The sequence below is a fragment of the Aphelocoma coerulescens genome, chromosome 18 (genome assembly GCF_041296385.1).
Source record: "Aphelocoma coerulescens isolate FSJ_1873_10779 chromosome 18, UR_Acoe_1.0, whole genome shotgun sequence".
In the NCBI taxonomy this organism is placed as follows: Eukaryota; Metazoa; Chordata; class Aves; order Passeriformes; family Corvidae; genus Aphelocoma; species Aphelocoma coerulescens.
The window spans coordinates 3,066,335-3,087,534 of NC_091031.1; the positions used below are offsets into that span (position 1 = coordinate 3,066,335).

The following is a 21,200-nucleotide window of genomic DNA, read 5'->3' on the forward strand; positions in this document are numbered from 1 at the left end:
ATTGTATTAAAAGACCAAAAATAGTCTCCACTGTCATTAAAGGACTGTTTCTGCTTTTTTTTTTTTTTAATATAAGTTCTAGTGGGGAGTTGAATGAATGGTGCTGACAAACAGAATCCTTCCTCACCTGCATTCTCTGTGGCACAGAGGTTTTCCACACTTCATTTTTCAGTTACCACCACTCTAGGCTTTGGAAATGTTTTTTTGAAATTAACATTAGCTTGTTTTGTGCGTCAGTGTTGTCACTTCTCAGTCCTTCTAAATTAAACAAATGTTTTAAAGCTGTGTTTGTCCAGCCAAACTCTTGTCATTTCAATTATTAGTGTTTCCAGGAGTGTAAACACTTGTGCAGAGCACAGACGGACGTGGTATAATTGGAAATCTTACCATTGGAAATGTCATTCTGCTTTCCCTGCGTCAACTTGTCATCATATAATGGTGGCACAGGAAAAGAAGTGAATATCCTGGATATTCCAGCTGATACAATTTTGGTTTTCTCTCACATTTGTTCTCTGGAATAAACAAAATGCAACATGAAAGTTACTATTTCCTGTGTCTCTGATAAATGCTATTGAGCTGTCAGAAATAATGAGTTGAGGTATGATATACATAATAACTATTTACAATTCATCTTCACAAGGCAAAATTCTACTCTTGCAAAATAATCATCCCTTTCAATTGAAGATTTGTGGGAATATGGTAAATAAAATAGCCCACACCTTTCTGCTCACATTGAAATAGTGGGAAATTTCACTTTTACTTCAGTGCCGGTGAAGATAAAACACAGCCTCAAGCAGGGGAAGTTCAGGAGGGATATCAGGAAAAAAATCTTCATGGAAAGGGTGGTTAGGAATTGAAGGGGGCTGCAAAGGGGGATGGTGGAGTCCCCATGCCTGGAGGTGTCCAAGGATTGCCTGGACATGGCACTCAGTGCTCTGAGCAGGTGACCAGGTGACGATCAGCCACAGGTTGGACCTGATGGTCTTGGAGGGCTTTTCCAACCTCAGTGACTCTGGGATTTCCTGATCCTGTGTTAACCACCATTAAGAAGTGATGTTGTCCTGCTCTATCATGAACTCTCTGCTGCTTCACAGACTGATATTCCAGAGCTGATGTTTCCCAGCAATGGAGCAGTACAAAGCCATTTACTCTTTGTAGCAGTTTAATATCAGAAAAGTGCTTTGGAGATTCCAACAGTGTCAGGAGAATGTTTCAGGACAGTGACATATTCTGCTTGTCAAGGCCTCACCTCTCGATGTACCTACAGAGGGCCTTGACCTGCAAACTTAAACGCTCCAGGTACAGCTTACACTTTAATGCAAAAACACTGGGGAAAAAATAGGCTTTTGAGGATAATTTTTGTCAGCTGGCAATGATACAGTAAATGTGTTTGGTTTTTTTAAATTAAAGAAGAAAAGGAAGGCCCTAGACATGGTGATGGGGGTGGTGGCTCAGGCGGGGCCCATCGAACCCACCAGTGCTTTGTCTCTAACAGTGACCGTGGGCGCTCACCTGAGGAGAAGTGAGGAAAGCAAGCAGGATACTTCCTTCAAAGAATCTCTCACTTTCTGAGCATTTTCCATTCAGGGAACTTTCTGAGCCAGCTGTGCTCTGTGTTTGGCCTGTGACATCCAAGTTCTGTCTGTCCCAGGCCAGCGCACTGCACCCCCAGGCCCACCCCAGCTCATACCCTGCACCAGCGCTGGTCCTGTGTGTTTGGTTCTTCTCGGCAAGGAATTCCAGGGGTCAGCTGGCCCTGGCCAAACCCACCTACTTTGTTCCTTACAAACCTGTGCCCCATGTTTCTCTAAATGAATCACAGAGGCTTGCTTGTTTAGCTGGTACAAGAGCAGTTTGTTTTTTCCACATGTTTTGAGCGCTTTGTATTTCAAAGTCTCAGTCTTTCTGCCTTTTTTGTGTGTACAGTTGAAGACTGAAAGTTTGCCTACACAAGAGAATTGTTCTGACACACTCAAAGGAGTGTGAATTCCTTTTTGGAAGAGATATTCAAAATTTTTCTGGAGCAATTGCTGGTGGAAAGGACAAAATCAGCAAAACAACAATGACAGCAAATACTCCATCTGAGGCAGAAATTTTTGTTTGTGCAATCTGGAAAGCGACAAAATCCAGGAAACGTCCCAAAGGACCCCATCACTTTTCAGTGTGTAACAGCAGCAGGCTCTGATTCAGCTCCATAACTAGGAGATATTTTACCATGCTCCTCATACTCCTGAGATACGAGAAAATAAAGCAATGGGTTGTCACTCAGTATTCTGATGAGAACACTAATATAAAAAAAAACTACTTTACATTCAATGTTCTGTATATGATCAGCCATTTATTTCCAGTTCTATTGAGAGCTGCTGGGAGGATAATGCACAAGCTTTCCGCATGAGGAATCGGTTTTGCACGACTTTCAAGGAAACTCAAGTTGAAATAATGTCATCATTTATCTGTCACAATGGGAAGGAGGATTTTCCAGATTAGGACATATCGATGGACTGCAATTTCATCCCTGGGAAATTATTAATTATTATAATATACCATTTTCCTTTTCCACATAATTTTTTCAGGAAATCTATTTATGCTCCCACATCCTACCTTCTTCTATTTTTGGGAAACGTTTAAGGTATAGTGTTGCCAAGGTGGGGGAAGAACAATAAACAGGCTTTTCTTTGTGAATGGATTTGTAGTAGGATCTGGAAAACCATGAGACTGGTCAAAACATGGCAGCCTTAAGAAAGGGAACTTCAACACTGAACTCGATGGGTGATTTCAGACAAAGAGAGAAACCAAGTTTATATTGCATGGAAAAAATAAATTCCAGGAAAACCTGGCTTCTTAGGTTACACTGTGAAGTCCATGAAATAGTGGAAACTGGTAACTGGTTTTGACCTAATTATGGCAAGTAATTATCCCACAATAGTTGCTGGTAGAGATGTCTCATGAGCTAGCTCTGTGGAAATTCCTTTGGAAGATGAGATTGGGTGAAGCAAATAAGTTTTAGGCAGCTGTGTGGCAATGATTAAATCATCCTTCCAAAAAGGGCTTTGGAAAACAGGCACTTGTCCTCCTGACTCTCTAGAGAGGGAAGCAGTTGTGATTTGCTTTGAAATGTGAGGAGGAATTAGCTTGTGAACTTCCTTATAGGCGTCCAGCAGGAAGTGATTCCTGTTCGTTGAGCATTTCTCAGAAGCAGGAAATAATAAAACAGTTGCAATTGCCAAAGCAGTTGATGAAGGTGTTCTCCTTGGCTCTCTTTGAATGGATCCAAGGCAGAACAGAGCCACATGCATGTTTTCTTTAGGAAAGAGACCTTTTTTTAACTGCTTTTTTATTAAAAAGTGATGCAGGCAGTTGTTTGCTGTTCCAGCAGATGAGTAAAAACAAAGACATTTCATGAGAAACCTCTTCCAAAATGAACCCAGATGCACTTACAGACCAAGGGTGTTATTGATGAAAATATAGAAAGGACTTCAGAAGTTGTGCTTATTACAGCAATAAACAAATTCTTTAGAGAAAAAAACCTCCTAAGTCATCCAATGGGAACTTCTATCAGGGACACTCTCTAGGATATTATCCAAATAGTCACACAGCAGTAAATTTGCAATGAGAAGACCCTGTAAATGGCAATTTGGAGTCAGGAGTTCTGAAGCTGCTGGCCAGGAGATTGGAAAAGCTGGTGCTCTGATTCAATAACCATGTATATGCCTGAACACAAACAGTGAAAATGCTGACTCCTCGTCCAGATGGCCTGAACCAGTCGCAAATTGCAAACACTTTCCTCGGCAGAAGAGCAAGTCATGGGCTGCTGGGGGAATGTGTGCACTCAGGAAGAGGTGGCAGACGTCTTTCCTCCTGTTACTGCAGAGGAGGGATGAGTTCCTGTATCACCCATAGGACCTGAGTGCAGAGTAGGAAAAATGAGCATTCAGGCAATTAAAAACCTCCCAGCTGGTGTTACAACAGCACATCCCAAAGGTGTCTGGGACTGGAACACACCATTCCCCTATGGTATCACTGTATGAGTGTCCTGGGCATGGTGACAAAGCCTGATATTGAAGGTAAATATAATAAAAGCACTGCGTAAGTGCTGTGTATCCAACCTACAGCAGTAAAAGCAGTTGTATGTTAAATACAGTTGTGCTATAAGGGTTTACCCGGTTGTCTGGGCACACATAATAGAGCTTTTCTTTGCCTAGGGTATCTAGTCACAATGTACAAATAATTCCTAGGTTTGAGATTAAATAGTTGCTTTACAGAGAGAGAGAGAGAGTAAAACAATCCTAATGCAATCCTGTAGTGTGGTGAGTGGTGTTATTTGGCTCTTCCCTGGGGCCTGACATGAGCCTGGGGTACTCGCCAATGTTTCAGGGAATGAATCTGGTCCAGAGTCACTGGCAGGAAAGAAACTGGAATCCAAAATGACTCAGCAGGTCTGTGAGATTTTAAGGAACAGTGAAATATGCAGATTGCCCCAAACCTGATGTAATTCGAGTTGTGTCCATTTCAGATTCTCCAGTTCTGGTGGCTCTGTTTGTGATACAGCACAAAAGGAATGGAAATAAACATGTTTCACGCTTCTTGACAGAACCCTTAATGAGAGTACAAAATGTTTCTTGGTGCTCCTCATGTTTTGGCATAAGTTGATTAAGGCAAGAAAAATCTATTCCCTTAAAGAAAAAGAAGAGATTTGAAACGTGCAGAATAGGTGGAGACCAAATTAAAAATCTTTATATTTCATTGGATTTGAGATCAAATTTGGAAGTAGTTGCTCACAAAATAAAATCCATGAAGCAAGGGCATATGGCAACAATTTCTAGGGCATCTGGTGTGATTCTCTAAGTTTAGAGAAAAGCAGGGCTATCCGTGTCATTGGTTATTTGGTGAAATGCCACGGACATTCCAGTTCTGCCAGGTTGCACCCAGAAACTGAGATTACTCCTTAAATTAAGAGTAAAATAGCATGTAGCAAGTTATTTCTGTTCTGTGCTAAGTGTCCATGTGCACTTTTCCCATCAGCAAATAAGACTTAATTCGAGTTAATTAGCTGGCTTTCATTCTTGAGAGATGAAACATATTACACATGCTTACACAGACAGACAAGTGCGTAGATATGTTGGGGTAGAACTTTCAATATGCACTTATTTCCCATATGTGTAAATTTGTAACCACAGGAAAAACATTTATTAAAAACAATATGTGTTTCTGTATTTAATGTATATATTGTGGTTTTATATTAGCATAGTCATGATTTATGTGCTATTTTTCTGAGTGTATTAATATGAGAGGATGCCATGGGCAGATGTTTCTGTATCCAGGGACTTGGGAACATTTTGTGTGTTATGTGAGTAAATGAAGATGAACAGGTCTATTATTTTATGGAATACTTGATGACATTGATGACATAAAACGAAGGTAAAAGTCTGTTGTGTATGTGCTGAATGCCCTAATTAGTGAAAGAGACTTGGTGAATGTCTCCTACACTTTTTGTTGAGGATATTTGTATTGAAATAAGAAATATTTAAGGATGTTTACATAGATACCTAAAGATACATGGCATAGTACAGGGCGCAGGACATCCTGTGGTACTGTGGGATGCACGGTTCAGTGTGGCCTCTGCCAGTGCTCACACGTCTGTGGCTGGGTTTGTGAGTGGCAGGAAGGGGAAAGGTGTGTGGAGGAGAGCACATGGCTGCACTGTGTTTGTTGTGGTGGAGGAATAACGATTCTCGGGGTAGCTGCAGGAAGTGCGTGTGGCAAAGGCGGCCGAGAGCAGCGGGGTGCAGGTTCCCCGTGCTCTGTGACACGGTGGTGGCTGTGCCTTGGGCACGGTGTGGCAGCTGTGCTCATCCGGGTGAAGGGAGGCAGTGATGGAAGCAGGGATGGATCACCGTCCTGTTGCTGCCGGACCGGGGTGCCGGGACCTGGCGGAGAGGGAAGGTGTGGGTTTCCATGGGTGGGGGAACACTGTCTGTGACCTGCCCGGGGTGTGTGTGAGTGCGTGGAGGGAGGCAGCTGCCGTGTGTGAGGGAGAGAGAGAAGGGGCTGCTGAGTCTGCGTGTGCATGGAGAGAGCTGGGGGGGGGGGGGGGAGGGGGGGAGGAGTGAGAGGAGCCGGTCTGTGTGCAGGGGGTGTGAGGGGAACCTCTGTGTGTGTGAAAGTGAGAGGGGGGCCTTCTTTGTGTGTGTATGTGCGAGGGGATCTTCTGTCTGTGTGTGATAAGGGAACCTCTGCGTGTGAGTGTGTGTGGGAGAGAGAAAGTGATAGGAGAGATTCTGTGTGTGTGTGTGTGTGTGTGTGTGTGTTTTAAGGGAACCTCTGAGAGTGTGCGTGAGAGTTGAGGGGAGCTTTTGTGTGTGTGTGTGTGTGTGTGTGAGGGAACCCTGTGTAGGTGAATGTGAGAGAGACGGGGAACCGGTGTGTGCGTGAGTGGAACCGGTGCGTTTTGGGGGGAGCTGGTGTGTGTGAGTGAGAGTGTGCGGGGAGATCCGGTGTGTGTGAGAGCAGCCGGTGCGTGTAAGAGAGCTCCCCAGTGCGGGAGCTGACGAGGGCCAGCAGGTGCTGCCGCCCCCCTCGTTCCCCCCCGGCGCTCCCCGGCGGGGGCGGCCCCGCGCCCGCCCCGCCCCGGCCGGGGGCTCGCTCGCTCAGCCGCGGGCGGAGCAGCCGGCGAGAGGGCTCGGGATCCTCCTCCGCTCCGACGTCAGGCTGGGAGCGGGAGGCAGCGCCCAGCGCCGCCGTTGCCAGAGGCTCGGCGGCCGCCGGACGGGGCGGACGTCGGGGCGGCGACTCCTGGAGCGGCGGGGGGTGGGGAGGAGGCGCTATGGCCGACGTGTTCCCGGGCTCCGAGCCCGGCGCCGACCCGGAGGCGGCGCGGCGCTTCGCTCGCAAGGGCGCCCTGAGGCAGAAGAACGTGCACGAGGTGAAGGAGCACAAATTCATCGCGCGCTTCTTCAAGCAGCCCACCTTCTGCAGCCACTGCACCGACTTTATCTGGTGAGACCCCGGGGCGCGCGTCCCCCCTCGCGCCCGCCGCCGCCCGGGCCCGCTCCGCCGTGGGGGATTCCCCGCCCCGGGCAGCCCCGGCGCTGTGCCCGGCTCCGGTGAGCCGCCGTCCCTGCCCTGCCTTCCCTTCCCTGCCCACCCGCCGCGCCCCCGGGCAGCCGGTTCCCGGTGCCGCCGCTCCCCCCGGGGCCGGGCAGGTGACCCCGGTGTGGGTGACCCCCCGTGTCCCCTCGCTGCCCTGGCGCTGTCGCATCCCCCTCCCGGTGGGCTGTGTGCGGCTGACGCTGCTCGGGGGGCCCCGGCCCGGGGCTGTGCGCACCCCGCTTTCGGGGCGGGGGAGTCCCCAAACTTGCCGGCGCTCGGTCGCAGAGCCCAGCAGGGTCTGGAGACCCGCGCTGGGGCCATCGCTTCCCAAACGGTCCAGAGCTGTGTTTCTCACCCCTTGTCCCCGGTTCTGCTCGGCGGAGCCGGGCTGGAGGGCTCAGCCAGGCACAGCCGTGCTGGGACGGAGGGTGCCCGCGTCAGACTGGGGCGTTGCTGGGTGCAAAACTTGGGTCACCTAGCCTCAGCTCCTGGTCAGTGCCTGCCCTGTTCCCTCCTGCTGCCCGAGGGCGGGCAGTGAGGCCGAGAAGGCACCGTGACACCGCTGCTCCGGTCCGCGCCGAGGAAAGGGAGGGGTGGTTTTTGTGAGAGAAGGGTTCCTGCTCGAGAGGGCAGGAAAACTCCCTACCAACACCCGCATTGCTAAGCTGGTAGGGAAAAATACACCCATGGGTTCGTGCCGTGGCGGGGCAGGGCGGCAGCTCCGCGCAGGCCGGGCCGTTCTGCGCTTGTTCCGCGCCCCGTGCGAGGAGCGGCGGCCCCGGCCCGGGCTCGGCAGGAACCGTGAGAGCCTCGGGGGTCCTGTACCTGTAGGGACCGTGCAGCACAAACAGCTCGGGATTCCCCTCCTTCACCTCGCTCCAGCCCTGCTCCGCTGCTCAAGTTTGAGCTGCAGGTGTGGTTGCCGAAAACGAGATCTGTGACTTATTTTGGCCAAAGTTGTGAAAGGTCTAGATGGGTCTGCACGCAGCTGGCTCTGTGTCCGTGGCACGCTTCTTGCTCTTTTTATGTGTGTTTGTGTCTGGACACGGACCTTTTCCTTCCTCCGTCAGTTTTGCTCCGCTTGCATGCTGAAGCAAAGACTGTGCTTGTGCCAGAAATGATTGAAATATATTTGCAGGGTAAGGAAGGAAAGCTGAGATGGTAGACTGCAGAAGAAACAAGTCAACTTTCTGACTTTTTTTTCCTTTTTCTTTTTAATTTTTTTTTCTTTTGTCCTAGTTGCAAAAAAAAAAAAAAAAATTGGAGTTGGGTATGGTAAAAGTGAGAGACCTTCAGAGACTGCTTCAAAGTTCATCTAAACCAGAATGAGTTGGGAGGTGTGAAAACCCGCTGCAGGGTTATTGCCGAGCGGCGTTTGTGCACTTAAGTAGCACAATTATAAAACAAAGCAGAGCTCTGTTACGAATGACAGGATGGGTTTGGAAGTGAAAGGGTATCCTGTGCCTGACAGGTGGCAAGAGCGACTGTGCTCTTGCCTTGTCCTGCTTACTGAGCCTGAGGAAGCTCTTCACATTCCTTAGAAGAGCATCTGACAACTCAAAAATTTGTTTCATTTTCCGATTTGGAGATGGACTGGTCTCAGACAACCCTCTCGTACCACTGAAAGTGCTTCGTCTGTTTCCAAAATGACTTGTGTCAATCAATGTATGTTTGGAGGTATAAAGAATAGAACCTTTCAATGAACTACACAAATAGATTCTTTCCTTAGATTACATTTCATCAGCTAATATTTACCAAAATAGTTGAGTGCTGCGTTATCCTCTTCAGCAACTTTCACTCTCCACTTTGTTTCTGGCGTGTCGATAGTTTTTTAAGACTTTTTACTTAAAAATTACATTGTAACTGCTTGGGGAGTGGAATGGGCCGCAGCTCTGCACGGATTCAGCTCAGACACTGAGGAACAGCCCTGCTTCTGGAGTAGATAAAAAAGGAATGTCTGCAAATAAGTCTATTTCAAAGGACCAAAATTATCTAAAGTCTGTTTCATGTTCTTAGTCCCGCCATCAGCTTTCCTATGATTGCATTTCCACACTTCCAGCTTTTGAGTTTTGTGAAGATGAGCGAGAGCAGCATCAGAGTGACAATATAGGCATGTGTGCTGCCAAGAAAACAAATAATTTGATTTTTCTCCTGGTTTTCCTAGTTTAGGTTTTCTTAGAGCAACAACAAGTAGTGACTTGTGCCCTTGTATTTTGTTATGGAAATGGAGCAAGGAAGCTGGAGAATAATCAGTATGAAAATCATGGGCCTGTCTTCTCACTTATATTGAAACAAGCAAAACCTTTAACCTGCCTGCTTTCCACACAGCAAACGGCTGGAGTCTAGCTGAGGCTCATAACACCGGCTTGTAATCCTAAAATTTGGATGAAAATCCAAGTCTAGTTTGTTTTATGTGCCTTTGCTGCAACTTGGAATATTTTACGTGGCTGTTAAATATACATGTGGCATTAAACGAGTTGAAATATTATGCAGTAATCACAGATGATGATAATTGTAGATCCAAAATAGCTTGTAAAATAATAATAATAAAAAAATTGTTGCCAGAAGCTGAAATTACAGAGCTGGTGACAGCTATTGTTCTCTGCTTTGAAATGGGTGGGCTGGTCTGTGTTGTGTATTTGAAAATCTGTTGCTGTCGTAGCAAAACCTGAAGTAATTTAATATGAAGCTATTTTTATGTTTTTAGAGATCATTGAGTAGAAATTAAAGCAAAACATACTAAGGCAGTCTTTTCCTTCTTTCTGCAGGGGATTTGGGAAGCAAGGATTCCAGTGCCAAGGTAAGCCACAACTGCTTTGCTGGCACAGACAGGTGGTTGCACCTCGTTCTGAAGGTACCCAAAACTTGCCAGCAGCAAGAGAGAAACAATCCCGAAAAAACCAAGCAAGCATCATTGCCTGTGTAAATTCTAAAAGAAGACAATTATCCAATTAAATAATTACTGATATTTACATTGAACAATCAAGTAATTTTTCATACTGTAATAATACAAAAAGTTGGTGGGTTATTCTTTTAAATCTCAGCGTGGTAAATGTCGTATAATATGCATGATTCTAACTTTTCATGGAAATAATCTGTGCAATTTAGCTTTGCAGAGATCATTTTTCTCATCAGAAGCTCTTGTCTGTGTGGGCGTTTTGGAAAATGGATTCACTTTTTAGTCATATGGCTTCTTTTCATAACCTAAAGTCCCTGGTTTTCATTTTCATACAGTTCATGTTTGGGAGGACCTTTGGCTTTAACTCTGTATTAGGACAGGACAATTCTGTCTTACGTAATACTGAATTACAGAAAAAAAATCCACCTGTATAAAATCACTGATTTAATAAAATCTGCTAACCCTGAGAAATTGAAAGCTGCTGTAGTGTAAGATAACTGTAAATGCTGTATTCTCACACAGCCTGTATTTCTGCCAGATTCTTACCATTATTTAGCATTTAATCATTAAATAACCACACCCAACTAGTGCAGGTTTTTTCTTTGTCATGTGTTTGCTTAATTAGGATGAGCCTTTCTATTGTCCCTTTCTCTTTTCCATCTTCTCCCTGTCACTTCTCCTGCAGCTGCACATTGTGTACTCATTAGTTGGCCTTTTCCTTGTTTCTTTCATGGCATTTCTAATGGACATTTGCTCTTGCCTTAGAGCACATTTGACTATCCTGAATGTTGCTTTTACTTAGCAGTCAATGAAATTATGGATTCTGTGGTATTTTCATGAAAGTTGATGTGAGCTGATGCTTCTTGAAATTACACCTTTGAGAAAGTGGATGTCAAAGACTGCCTTTTAAAGATTTGGAATAAATACGTTTTCTTTCTGCAAGTAGAGCCTTGCAGACACACACAGCATTTCCTGATGGAGGTAAGCAGACATCCGTGACTTTTCCTCAGTGCCCCAAAACATTAATATTAAATTTTGTAGATAGCCTCGAGTTTCTTGCCCCCCATCGCACCCAAAGCAGTGCTGTAGATGAGTGTGGAGTGCTCAGTTGGTAGTGGGATGGCATTTCCTCAGTCCCATTCAGGACAGCTCAGTAGTTCCCAGCTCAGGAATTGTTTAAAGGTTCATTACAGATTTCTGTTGGTGTACAGAAAATAATTGGGGCTGCATTTAAATGGTGCAGTTATCCAGCTTAGCTTTTGCAGCTTGCACAGTGCTGACTTTCTCCTGCTCCCAGCTGGGAGCTGGGGGCTCAGTCTGAGCAGGATCTGGGCCACAGATCCACTCTGCCATGGCAGCTCATCTCCGGGGGTTTGGATTCTCTGCCTGGAATTCCTTCCACCACTGTAATTCCAGTGAGCCAGGAACACTTCTGCTGGTGAGGACTGATCTGTACAAAGCCAGCTGAAGTTCTGAATTCAGTCTTGTTTCCCCTGCAGATGCCATTCACGGACACAACCAAGAGTAAACACAGTAGAGCAGCTCTGTTTATTTTTAAATGCTTCAGATGTGATACTTTTTATGAATCTAAATATGTTCAAACCTGACTTTTGTCTGTATCAGTGCAAGATTCTACAGTTTCTCTTTGGAGACTGTTGTATTCAGTGGTTTTGTCTGTGTCCTTAGTTAAAATCTCTAAGAAATGTTCTAATTTTACATGGTTTTTATCAAGCTGTTGGTGGTGCACTAATAAGTTTAAGTAATGGGGTTTTTAGCTATCATTTATTAAACCTGATTGTGTTCAAAATCAGAGTTCATACTCTTGGGAGAACACTCTTGAAAAATAAAACTTCCATGATAAAGTTAAGCTGCTGAATCAATTCTTTTTCAGTTCATCTTTCTGATGTTTCTGTCTGAAAAGCCATCAGCTAAAGCTGGAAAGACAAATTAATGATCAAAATTACTGAGAACATGAAGAATTAAAACAAAAAGTGTGAAACTAGAAGGTAGGCTGCAGAAAAAAACCCTGATTTCTATAATGAAGTGGCTACTTTTACAGAGAAGAATGCCAAATAGAGAATAAAATAGAATTTTCAGTATGACATGAAAGAAGGAATATTGCAGTGACAGCTCTTAGCATGACCATAGTTCTTGGTCCATCAGTGTTTCCATTATAAAAAGTCTATTGTATTCTGTTTTCAACAGTGTTGTAAAATCTCCCACTAGGCAAAAACTTGCTGTCAGGCAGAATTCAGAGCTGGGGGGCTTGGTTATTTCCAAAGTTGTTTGAAATTCCTCTGGCCTTTGATACCAGAGGGAAGAGGAAAGGCCCCCAACAGTCACACCACACTCAGATGATGTTTCTACTATAAAAACGACAATCCTATGAATATTTGCATTAGAATTCTTTAATTAAACAACAGGTCTTAGTTTTTATGCAGTTTTAAGTATTGCAGCAGGTGTGGTATGTTTTCATATATTTTTTAAACTTCCATTTAAAAAGTGTCACACAAAATACAGTCCTAGTTTTATTTTTAAGATATGCCCTCAAAAGAAATATTTTTATTTAATATTTTAATATAGATTTTATTAGAATTGAAACTGTGCTATAGTGAAATGATCTGATTTTGGACCATTAATACCTTTTTTTCACTGGGCTTCCTTTGAGCCTTGGAACATGTTTTCAGTTGTATGTCATCACTTTTGTTTTCAGATTTTGATGCCTATTTCTGCTGTAGTGTTCAGTTCAGCATTAGGTAAAGGCATTTAAATGATCTCTTTGGAATTGAAGAGAATTATTTCAATTTATTTTCTTAACACATTTTGCAAGGTAATTTTTTTCCACCTCCTAATTTTTATGGGATCCTTATGAATTTGCAAAAGACAGCAAATTAAATTTTGGTGTGGTTTTAATGCCCTGAATGTGGCAGAGGGTCAAGTGCAATTGCATTATCACCACACAGACATTCAGCAAGAGACAGTCCACATCTGATGCAGTTTCTCTTTCTTGATGGGTGTCTTTTAACGTGGCTGCTGAATATTCCAGCAAACAGATCCTCAGAAGGGCTGCTTGGGTTTACAGCCAGGACCAGGGATGTGTTATTGCATGGAGAGGAGGCAGAATTCTGTTGCATCATTGGAAATAAGTTTTTTAGAGAAAGGGGTTTGGGATCATAAAGTAGCAGTGGAAAATGTCTGGTTTTTTGGTCATGTGTGAGTTTGAAAATGCACTTGGAAGACTTCAGATGGATTAATGTTCTCCTAGGGATAGGATTCAGGAAGACTTTCTTCACAGAAAGGATGGTCAGGCACTGGAAGGGACTGCCCAGGGAGGTTTGGAGTCTTCATCCCTGGAGGTGTCCAAGGAATGCCTGGATGTGGCACTGAGTGCTCTGGGCTGGGGACAAGGGGGGGATTGCTCACAGGTTGGACTCAATGGTCTGGGAGGTCTTTTCCAACCTCAGGATTCTGGGATTCTGTGAAATTTTTATTCCTGTTATAAGAAAGCATTTTGCAGTTTGATATTTGTGGTTTATTGTTGATTTATAGAAACATGAAGTATTTTAAATATTGTGCTTGTGAAACAGGAGCTCTCATTCTGCTGTTTTGCTTTTGCTGTTTGCTGTTGATTGTCTCTGTGGCAGTGCAAACACGATGGGAGGATTATTCCAGGGAGTTATGGCTTTGTTTTGTTTTCTTACATTGTCAAGCAGCCCAGCAAGCTGTCTGTAGCACTGAAAGCTTCCCTCTGATGTGCACCTGGAAATACTGCAAGAGCAATGTGAAAAATGGAATAATTTAAACCTTTTTCAATCTGCCACAGCATGAAAGTTCCTCTTTTGAGACAGCAGACTTTAAATTAACCAAGCAATTAAGTTAAATTTTGGCTTCATCATTCTTTTGATAGACTGTTACACTCTGAGTATAACCTGTACTTGTTTCTTTCTGTTTGATTTGTAAGGAGCATTTTCCTGGTGAACAGAGCTCAACAAATATAAGCTCACTAAGATGTGAAGAGCAAATGTTGTAGAACATGTATTTATGTAGGTTTAGAGGTTGTTTTAAGTTCAGCACTGAAGGCTCATCAAGTTTCCTCAGGGAAAAAATATTTTTAGTTACAGTAATATGAATGTGATCAGCTCATGTTCCTGATTAAGGGCCTGTTGTTAATTCTCTCCTAAATGGTCAAAATTCTTAGTCATTAACAGCAAGTTTTCCCGTTTTTACATGGTTGCTGCAGGCTTTACTGAAGTGCAATATGCTGCTGTAGTTCAGCTGTGAAATACATTTGGCTTAAGGATAATAATGAGCTAAGGAAGAGTTGCATGTTTGTTTTCTAATTTACATAAATAAAAATTAGAGAAATCAATTAAGGCAGATCATTATGCTTCACTAATCTGGGCAACTATTGCTCTTTCCACTGTTTTTTCTGTCTTCCCTCCATTTATTTGCAGATTATTTTTCTCTGAATGTTGAATTTTACCTTTCACTGTTGTCCTAAGCTTTTTGGAACAGCTCGTGCCATGCTGGGTCTGGACTTGGCAGACATCTACAACAATTCCTTCACTAAAAAGGGAAATGGGGGCATTTTATTAGTTTTTAATGTTCAAATCTTGTAATATTGGCACATCAAACCAGCGCTTCATTTCCTCTGCATTGTTTATCTTTTATCTGATGGTTCTTGACCTCCCTTCTACAAGAAAAAGACCAAAGAACCGCCTGATGCCACCTCATTTTTAAATCATGTATTTTCATTAAAAATGTTGTATTAAAGGTCTCTGTAGTGATGTGGTTGAGAAACTAATTTTTAATGCTCTGTGATCTGAAGATTCAAACCAATGAAAACTCTGACCACCTCCAACCTGGCTGACAGAGTTTACCTCAATCCTCAGTAGTGATATAACGTATTTATAGTGAAAGCAGCATCATTTGTTCTTTTCTTTGTGTGCGGATCAAGGCTTAGTTCTTGGGTTTCCATCCTGATGGCTGTGTTTCCCCTACAGTTTCTTCCTTTTACAATCTTCACTTTCCTTTGTAACCTAAGAAAGACAAATCTATTGCATTGCTGTGTTGCTTCTCATAAAAATAATTTGTCTTCCTTACTTGGAAATGTTTTTGCCGAAGGGTGGACAAGACATAAAGCAAGTTCCCCTTTCTATGCCAGAACTGCTTCTCTTGTATTATTTTTGTTTTTGTGGTGAGATGGGGTATTACAGACCAGGGCTTGAACAATGTGGGTGTTTTCCTTTGTGCTCTTTATATTATTTATCAGACATGTGCTACAGTTTACATTAACTAATGTTGCTGTAAGCCTGAGATTGGGAAATTAATTCTGTGGAAAGCTGCGATGTAGCTTAAAAGTCAGCATGAAATCTTCTGAAATGGGAACTCAGTAAAAATACGCTTACAGCAGCTGCCTCCCTAACGTATTTTCATGTGCATAACTTGGAGATATCTGTTCCAAAATGGAATCCCCCGGAGCAAAACCCAAATAGTTACACACTCCCCAAAAATCACAACCCAAACAAAATAATAAACAGTGCCTGGGAGCAGAAATTGTATCTGCACACAGTTTCCGTGATTCCTCTCTCCTTTGTCCTTTCCATTGGCCTTTTGCCCTCAGCCTGATCTGTGGACTGTGCATCTGTGACCACTTCTCAAAGGGCAGTAATTTTACTGATCTGCAGATAATTTGACATACACACAGATAAGATGCTTATTGTTCATTTGTCTTGTCAGCTTCCATTTATTGTTCTTCTCCTCCTTTAGCTGTCCTTACTTTTGCAACATCTGACCCATTTTATGAGGAAATATGGTGCTGTTAATTGCTGATGCCTGTGAAAGTTGAGATTCTGTTCCTATTTCCACAGGTGAACTCTGAGATATATTTGAAAAATTGCCCATGCTCCGAGTTTTTCCTGAGAACAACAGTGATGGGTGAAACTCCTGAGTCTTAATGAGTGCAGATACATCAGTGGTGGCTCAGAGCCCTTTGGAAATGTGTATCACACTCATCCCAGCTTTGTCTGTGTTGCTGGGTGGTCTTGGAGCATGAAAAGTGGTTTTCCTTTGGGTGCTACAGAGCAGGTGCTAGAGGGTTTTGGTTCCTGGATCCCACTGCAGCTCATCAGACATAAAAGCCCTGAAACTGGGAGCTTAGTTCAGAGCACTTTCCTCTACACGTGTGTTCCTGTTGGAGCATTACCTGACACTGCAGACATGTAGGTTCTGCCTTCAGCCATTGCCTTGTGTGCTGGGAAGGGGACATGTTGTCCCTGAGCATCATAGCTGGGTAGAAGGGACAGCAGGACATCTGTGTCCGAACAGAGAAGGTGCCTCTGTTTGTGTTGGTGAGGAGTCTTTGTTACTACAAGCACGTGCATTCACAGAAGGTCAATACATTGAATAGATCAGGGTGAGTCACCATTCCTGCAGGGATTTAAAGATGTGGATGTTGCACTTGGGGACATGGTTTAGTGGTGGCATTGGCAGGGTTAAGGGTTGGACTCGATGATCACCAGGGTGTGTAGTGATAGGCCTGAAGGAGGGCAGGTTTAGATTAGATATTGAGAAGAAATTCTTTACTAAAAGGGTGATGAGGTCCTGGAATGGAATTCCCAGAGAAGCTGAGGCTGCCCCTGCATCCCTGGCAGTGTCCAAGGCCAGGCTGCACAGGGCTTGGAGCAGCCTGGGACAGTAGAAGTGTCCCTGCCCACGGCAGGGCATGGCACTGGATGAGCTTTAAGGTCCCTTCCAACCCAAACTGTTCTATGATCTTGCAGGGCTTTTCCAGCTTAAATGAGTCTGTGATCCTTGATACTCAATACACAATTAAATATATAATTCATTCAACATGGAACATGGCAGTAAAATAAATAAATATACCACTGTAAGCCTGTTTTTCTAGAAAATTTCCTTGGTGATACTGCGCTCATCAAAACTCTAACATAATTAAATCTTATCTTGCAGCAAACATTTTTTTTCTTATATTACATTTTAAGAGCAAAACCATCTTCACCCTTCCCACACCTCTAACATGTGAAGTTTTGTTTTGTTTTGTTGGATTGGTCAGATATCACAGCCCTGTGTTCCAGTAGAGACACTGACTGTTCCGGTGCCCTGGGTGTAATTCTGTGAAGCTCTTCAGCTTCTAATTGAACCTGTGGGAGTAATAGCTTATCCCAAGCTGACAGATAAACCATTTTGAGGATGGGCAAGATAAAGTTTGGCATGTTCTTTATTTTTCCCTCTGCCTTGGTGTAATCCTGCACATCAGCTGCTGTTACATAGCCACATATGGTGCTCATTTGATACAAGATTTTTGCGGATGCTGTGAGCAGAATTTATTGGAGTGTTGGAAAGAAAGTTGCAGAAAGATGAAGAAAACAGATTTCCCTGTTGGGATGCATCAATAATTATTTCTTTTATGTTTGCTTTTATGGGTTGTTTCTCTTTAGGGTGAGAGGTAAAAATAATAAGTTATTTAATAAATACTTTAGGTGCAGTTCCTCAGCTTTTACATCTGCAGTAGAAAGCATGAAAGTCTAAGAGAGAAGGACTCTCTTGTGTATAATTAATAACAGGAACTACCCTTTAAGTGTTTTTAAATTCTTGTGGATGCTGAGCATTTTAATTCTAACTGTTTCCAGCAGTGCCTGTTGAAGGCTTGCAGAGGCTGGGAATGCTTGGAGCTGGTTATCAGCTGTTAATTTTTCAATTGCAGCTATTTATGAATAATGCCTTCCACAAATGTGATTCATAACTCTTACCTTCTAAGTCAGGCAGCCAAACACATGCATATGTAACTTTCTGTGCATTTCGGTGGTGTTTATTCTGGTTTCTTAATTAGAATTTTATTTACATGAGGTTTTTTTTGTTCCTTTTTGCAATTACATAATACAGACTATAAGGTACTGCAGGCACATAGGGGTTTTTTTCAGGTTATCTTCTAGTTGACTTAATTTAGATTTTGAGATCGCATTGCTGTATTAATTGAAATCTTTTCATCAAATGAACTTTATTAGAAATCTGAAATATGTCCTTATAAATGTAGAAGTTTACTGGAATTATTATTTTTTTCTGTCCTGTATAGTTTACAAAATGTCCTTTTTTGTTTATCACTTAGAGATACAGAAACATACTTTTTGAACTAAAAGTGCAAATTCATCCAGCAACACCAAAAATATAGTCATTATTGCTCTCTTAGTTTGCTACTTTTTAAAATGAAGCTGCAAAAGTCTAATTAATACTTGTCTTTATACAATGGCCTATCAAGATTTAGATTTGCTCATCATTTACAGTCACATATAGAGGTTTTACCACTGTCAGAAGTGTCAGTGGACAGACAGTGATCAACACAAATTGCACATTCAAGGCTTTATTTGCCTTGTGTAGCAATTGTCGAGCTGTCTTCTTTTTGCTAAGAAAATAGCCCATATTAAGAAATAGTGATTTTTAACTAGAGTTGCAGCTATTGCTCCTTATTTGTCTTTAACTTCAATTAGAAGAATTATATACAGCTCTTAGTATTGTACACTCTGCCAGTGTTTCCGTATAGCTAAATGAAGCTTGTAATTGCATTTGGAAGTTGCAATTTATTCTGAGGCAAAATTTTATGAAGACTGTGTTTCTGAAAATTCAACATTTTTATCCCCCTAAATGATCCTTACACTGATGGCACAACTGAGTACTGGTGGCAATTTTTTTCACCCTTTTCAAATACTAAATCTACAAGAATCAGATGTTTAGAAATTGGGTTCTGTATGCCTGGGTTTTGAAACCACTGAGGATGTACATGAAGGTGTCTACTTAGAATATGTTTAAAAAGGATTAATGACTCCAAAAAGTGGCTCAAATACTTGTCTTCCTTATTTTGCTGCTAAATGAGGGCAAGGTATGGACTGCAGATAGAAATTCTCATTTTGAGGAATGCTGAAGGTTATTCCCAATGTAACTCTCTTCCCAAAGCACAGATATTTCACTCTTCATTTTCCTTTAAAATTAACAGCATTTTTAACTTCCCTGGAATGTGTGCAGGATGTGGTATTTCAGCTCCTTAGTAAACAAGCCATTATTCATGTACAAGGAGGAGTTGGAATAATACTTTCTCTTCTTTCAACTTCTAGTCTGTGTGGGTTTATGATTTTGGTTTTTACTCAGCAGGATTAGCCAGAATCCACCTCAAAGTATTCTTGTTTTCAAGAAATTGGCCTTTAATATTAAAAAAAAAAAATCTTTGTGTTCTGAGAGTGCAGAAATAATCCTTATTTTATGCAAAGTTGTTGTGTACATCAGTGTTTTATTGGGTTGATTTTAAGTTTCTTTATTTCTTAAGGTGTTGTTGTTGGGAAAAATCCCCCTCATAATTATTTTTGTTCCTCTATCACCCTGTGTGCATTTCCATCACATCTCCTGATTCCCTGGGAGAGGTGTTACCTGCTCCTGTTCCCTAGAACCTCTTACCTGAACTACTTTTCAGTTTCTTGCATCCAGGCTTTGATCCCCAGAGAATTTTTGTGTGTCTGAAGGTGACACCCTGTGAGGTGCTGACAGCTTCTGGGCAGCTCCATTTTTCTCCTGTTCCAGATTTGTATAAGATAGATTTCAGCCTAACAAATTCCTGAACTTGCTCTCGTAAAAAATGTTATAAAATAACTCTGTCATGATAAACGCAGAAATAGACTAAGCAGAAGAGTTTATTATAAGGGTGTATATACAGTTTTTTCCATGTTTTTCCATTGTGACAGGTTAGCTGATTGAATTTGTGATGTGCTGTAAAATTAGTCAGATTTTGGACTGCTCCTACCTTGTTTGCAAACTTTGAATTAATTAAATTTGAGATAATTCCAAGTATGCCAGTTTTATGTCTTCCTTTTTTGTCATCAGCTTTTGCAAATTACATCTGCTGGATGTATTTTTATAGAATGCAATTTCTCTGTTAAAAGAAGTGACGTGGATGCAGCAAAAACAATAGGATGATTCCTCTGGGTGGGTATTTTTCAGTTCTGCTCTGAGTATATGCCATTGAGACAAATGCTGGAACATTACAGGAAGAATGGAGAAAAACATGATTTTATTTATGTTCTATTTCAAATCGTTTGATTCCTAGGTATTGCTCAGAATTCCTTCTGATCTTATTGAGAGATCCTAAATTGTGAACCTTTAAAACACAGTAAAGGCTTAATGAATCTTGTTGTGAGCTTAAACTGTATTTTATGGTGTTTCTAACTCGGTGTATGGCCAGAACAAACACACAACTGTGGCAACTGCCTGAGGACCCTGGGGAATATTGTGGGTTTTTAAATATGAAAACTTACTAAAGTATCATTCTTAGCCCAGTGTATCATGAGGGACAAGTGGTGGTTTTTTTCATGGTAGTTTATTTCTTTGTATTCATAGAATCACAGAACGGTTTGGGTTGGAAGGGACCTTAAAGCTCATCCCATTCCACCTGCTGCTGTGGGCAGGGACACCTTCCACTGTCCCAGGCTGCTCCAAGCCCTGTGCAGCCTGGTCCTGGACACTGCCAGGGATCCAGCGGTAGTCTCAGCTGCTCTGAGCACCCTGTGCCAGGGCCTCCCCACCCTCCCAGCCAGGAATTTCTTCCCAATATCCCATCTAACCCTGCCCTCTGTCAGTGGGAACCCATTCCCCTTGTCCTGTCACTCCACACCCTTGTAGAGAGTCTCTCTCCATCTTTCTTGTAGCTCCTTCAGGTACTTAAGGCCACAATTAGGTCACCTTGCTTTTCCAGGCTGAACAATCCCAATTCTCCCAGCTTTTCCTCACAGCAGAGCTTCTCCATCCCTCTGACCACCTTAGTGCCTCCTCTGAGCTCTCTCCAACAGCTCCATGTCCTTCCTGTACTGCAGCCTCCAGGTCTTTGCTTGTCTGAGTCTGACCTGTGTATTGGCACCACCAGTACAGATCCTGCAGTGTCTGTAAATGCTATCCCTGTGCAGCAATATCCCTGATTTGCCTCTGAAAAGGAGAACTGAAAAGCTGTGTAGTCGCTGAAGAGGGTTTTGAAGTGCAAGTGGTGGATATGTTTCATACATTTTCCTCGGAAGCTGTATTGTTTCCTAATGGCTCTGCAGTCGTTATGCCAACTGCACAGCAGGCTGTTGCATTAGAGGGTTTTACGTTCTGGTGCTCCCCGTGTGCTCTTGCCAGTTGTTGTTTCACTGAGCAGTTCTTTTAAGTGTTTTGTTCT

At 42.9% G+C, this 21,200-nt stretch overlaps 1 protein-coding gene across 6 annotated transcripts in view; it reads left to right on the forward strand.

Moving 5' to 3' along the window:
- The first annotated feature begins 6,732 nt into the window (after positions 1-6,732).
- Positions 6,733-21,200, forward strand: part of PRKCA (protein kinase C alpha) — a 153,682-nt gene continuing 139,214 nt past the window's right edge. For 5 of the 6 annotated variants that reach the window (XR_011155827.1, XR_011155826.1, XR_011155828.1 and 2 more), the window contains exons 1-2: positions 6,733-6,996; positions 9,858-9,889. Coding sequence is in view for 2 of the 6 variants with exons in the window: in XM_069032945.1 (XP_068889046.1) it covers positions 6,824-6,996; positions 9,858-9,889 (205 nt within the window). In the remaining 4 variants the exon portion in view is untranslated. The remainder of the gene's footprint in view (positions 6,997-9,857; positions 9,890-21,200) is intronic. The other variant, XM_069032946.1, reaches the window with a different exon arrangement.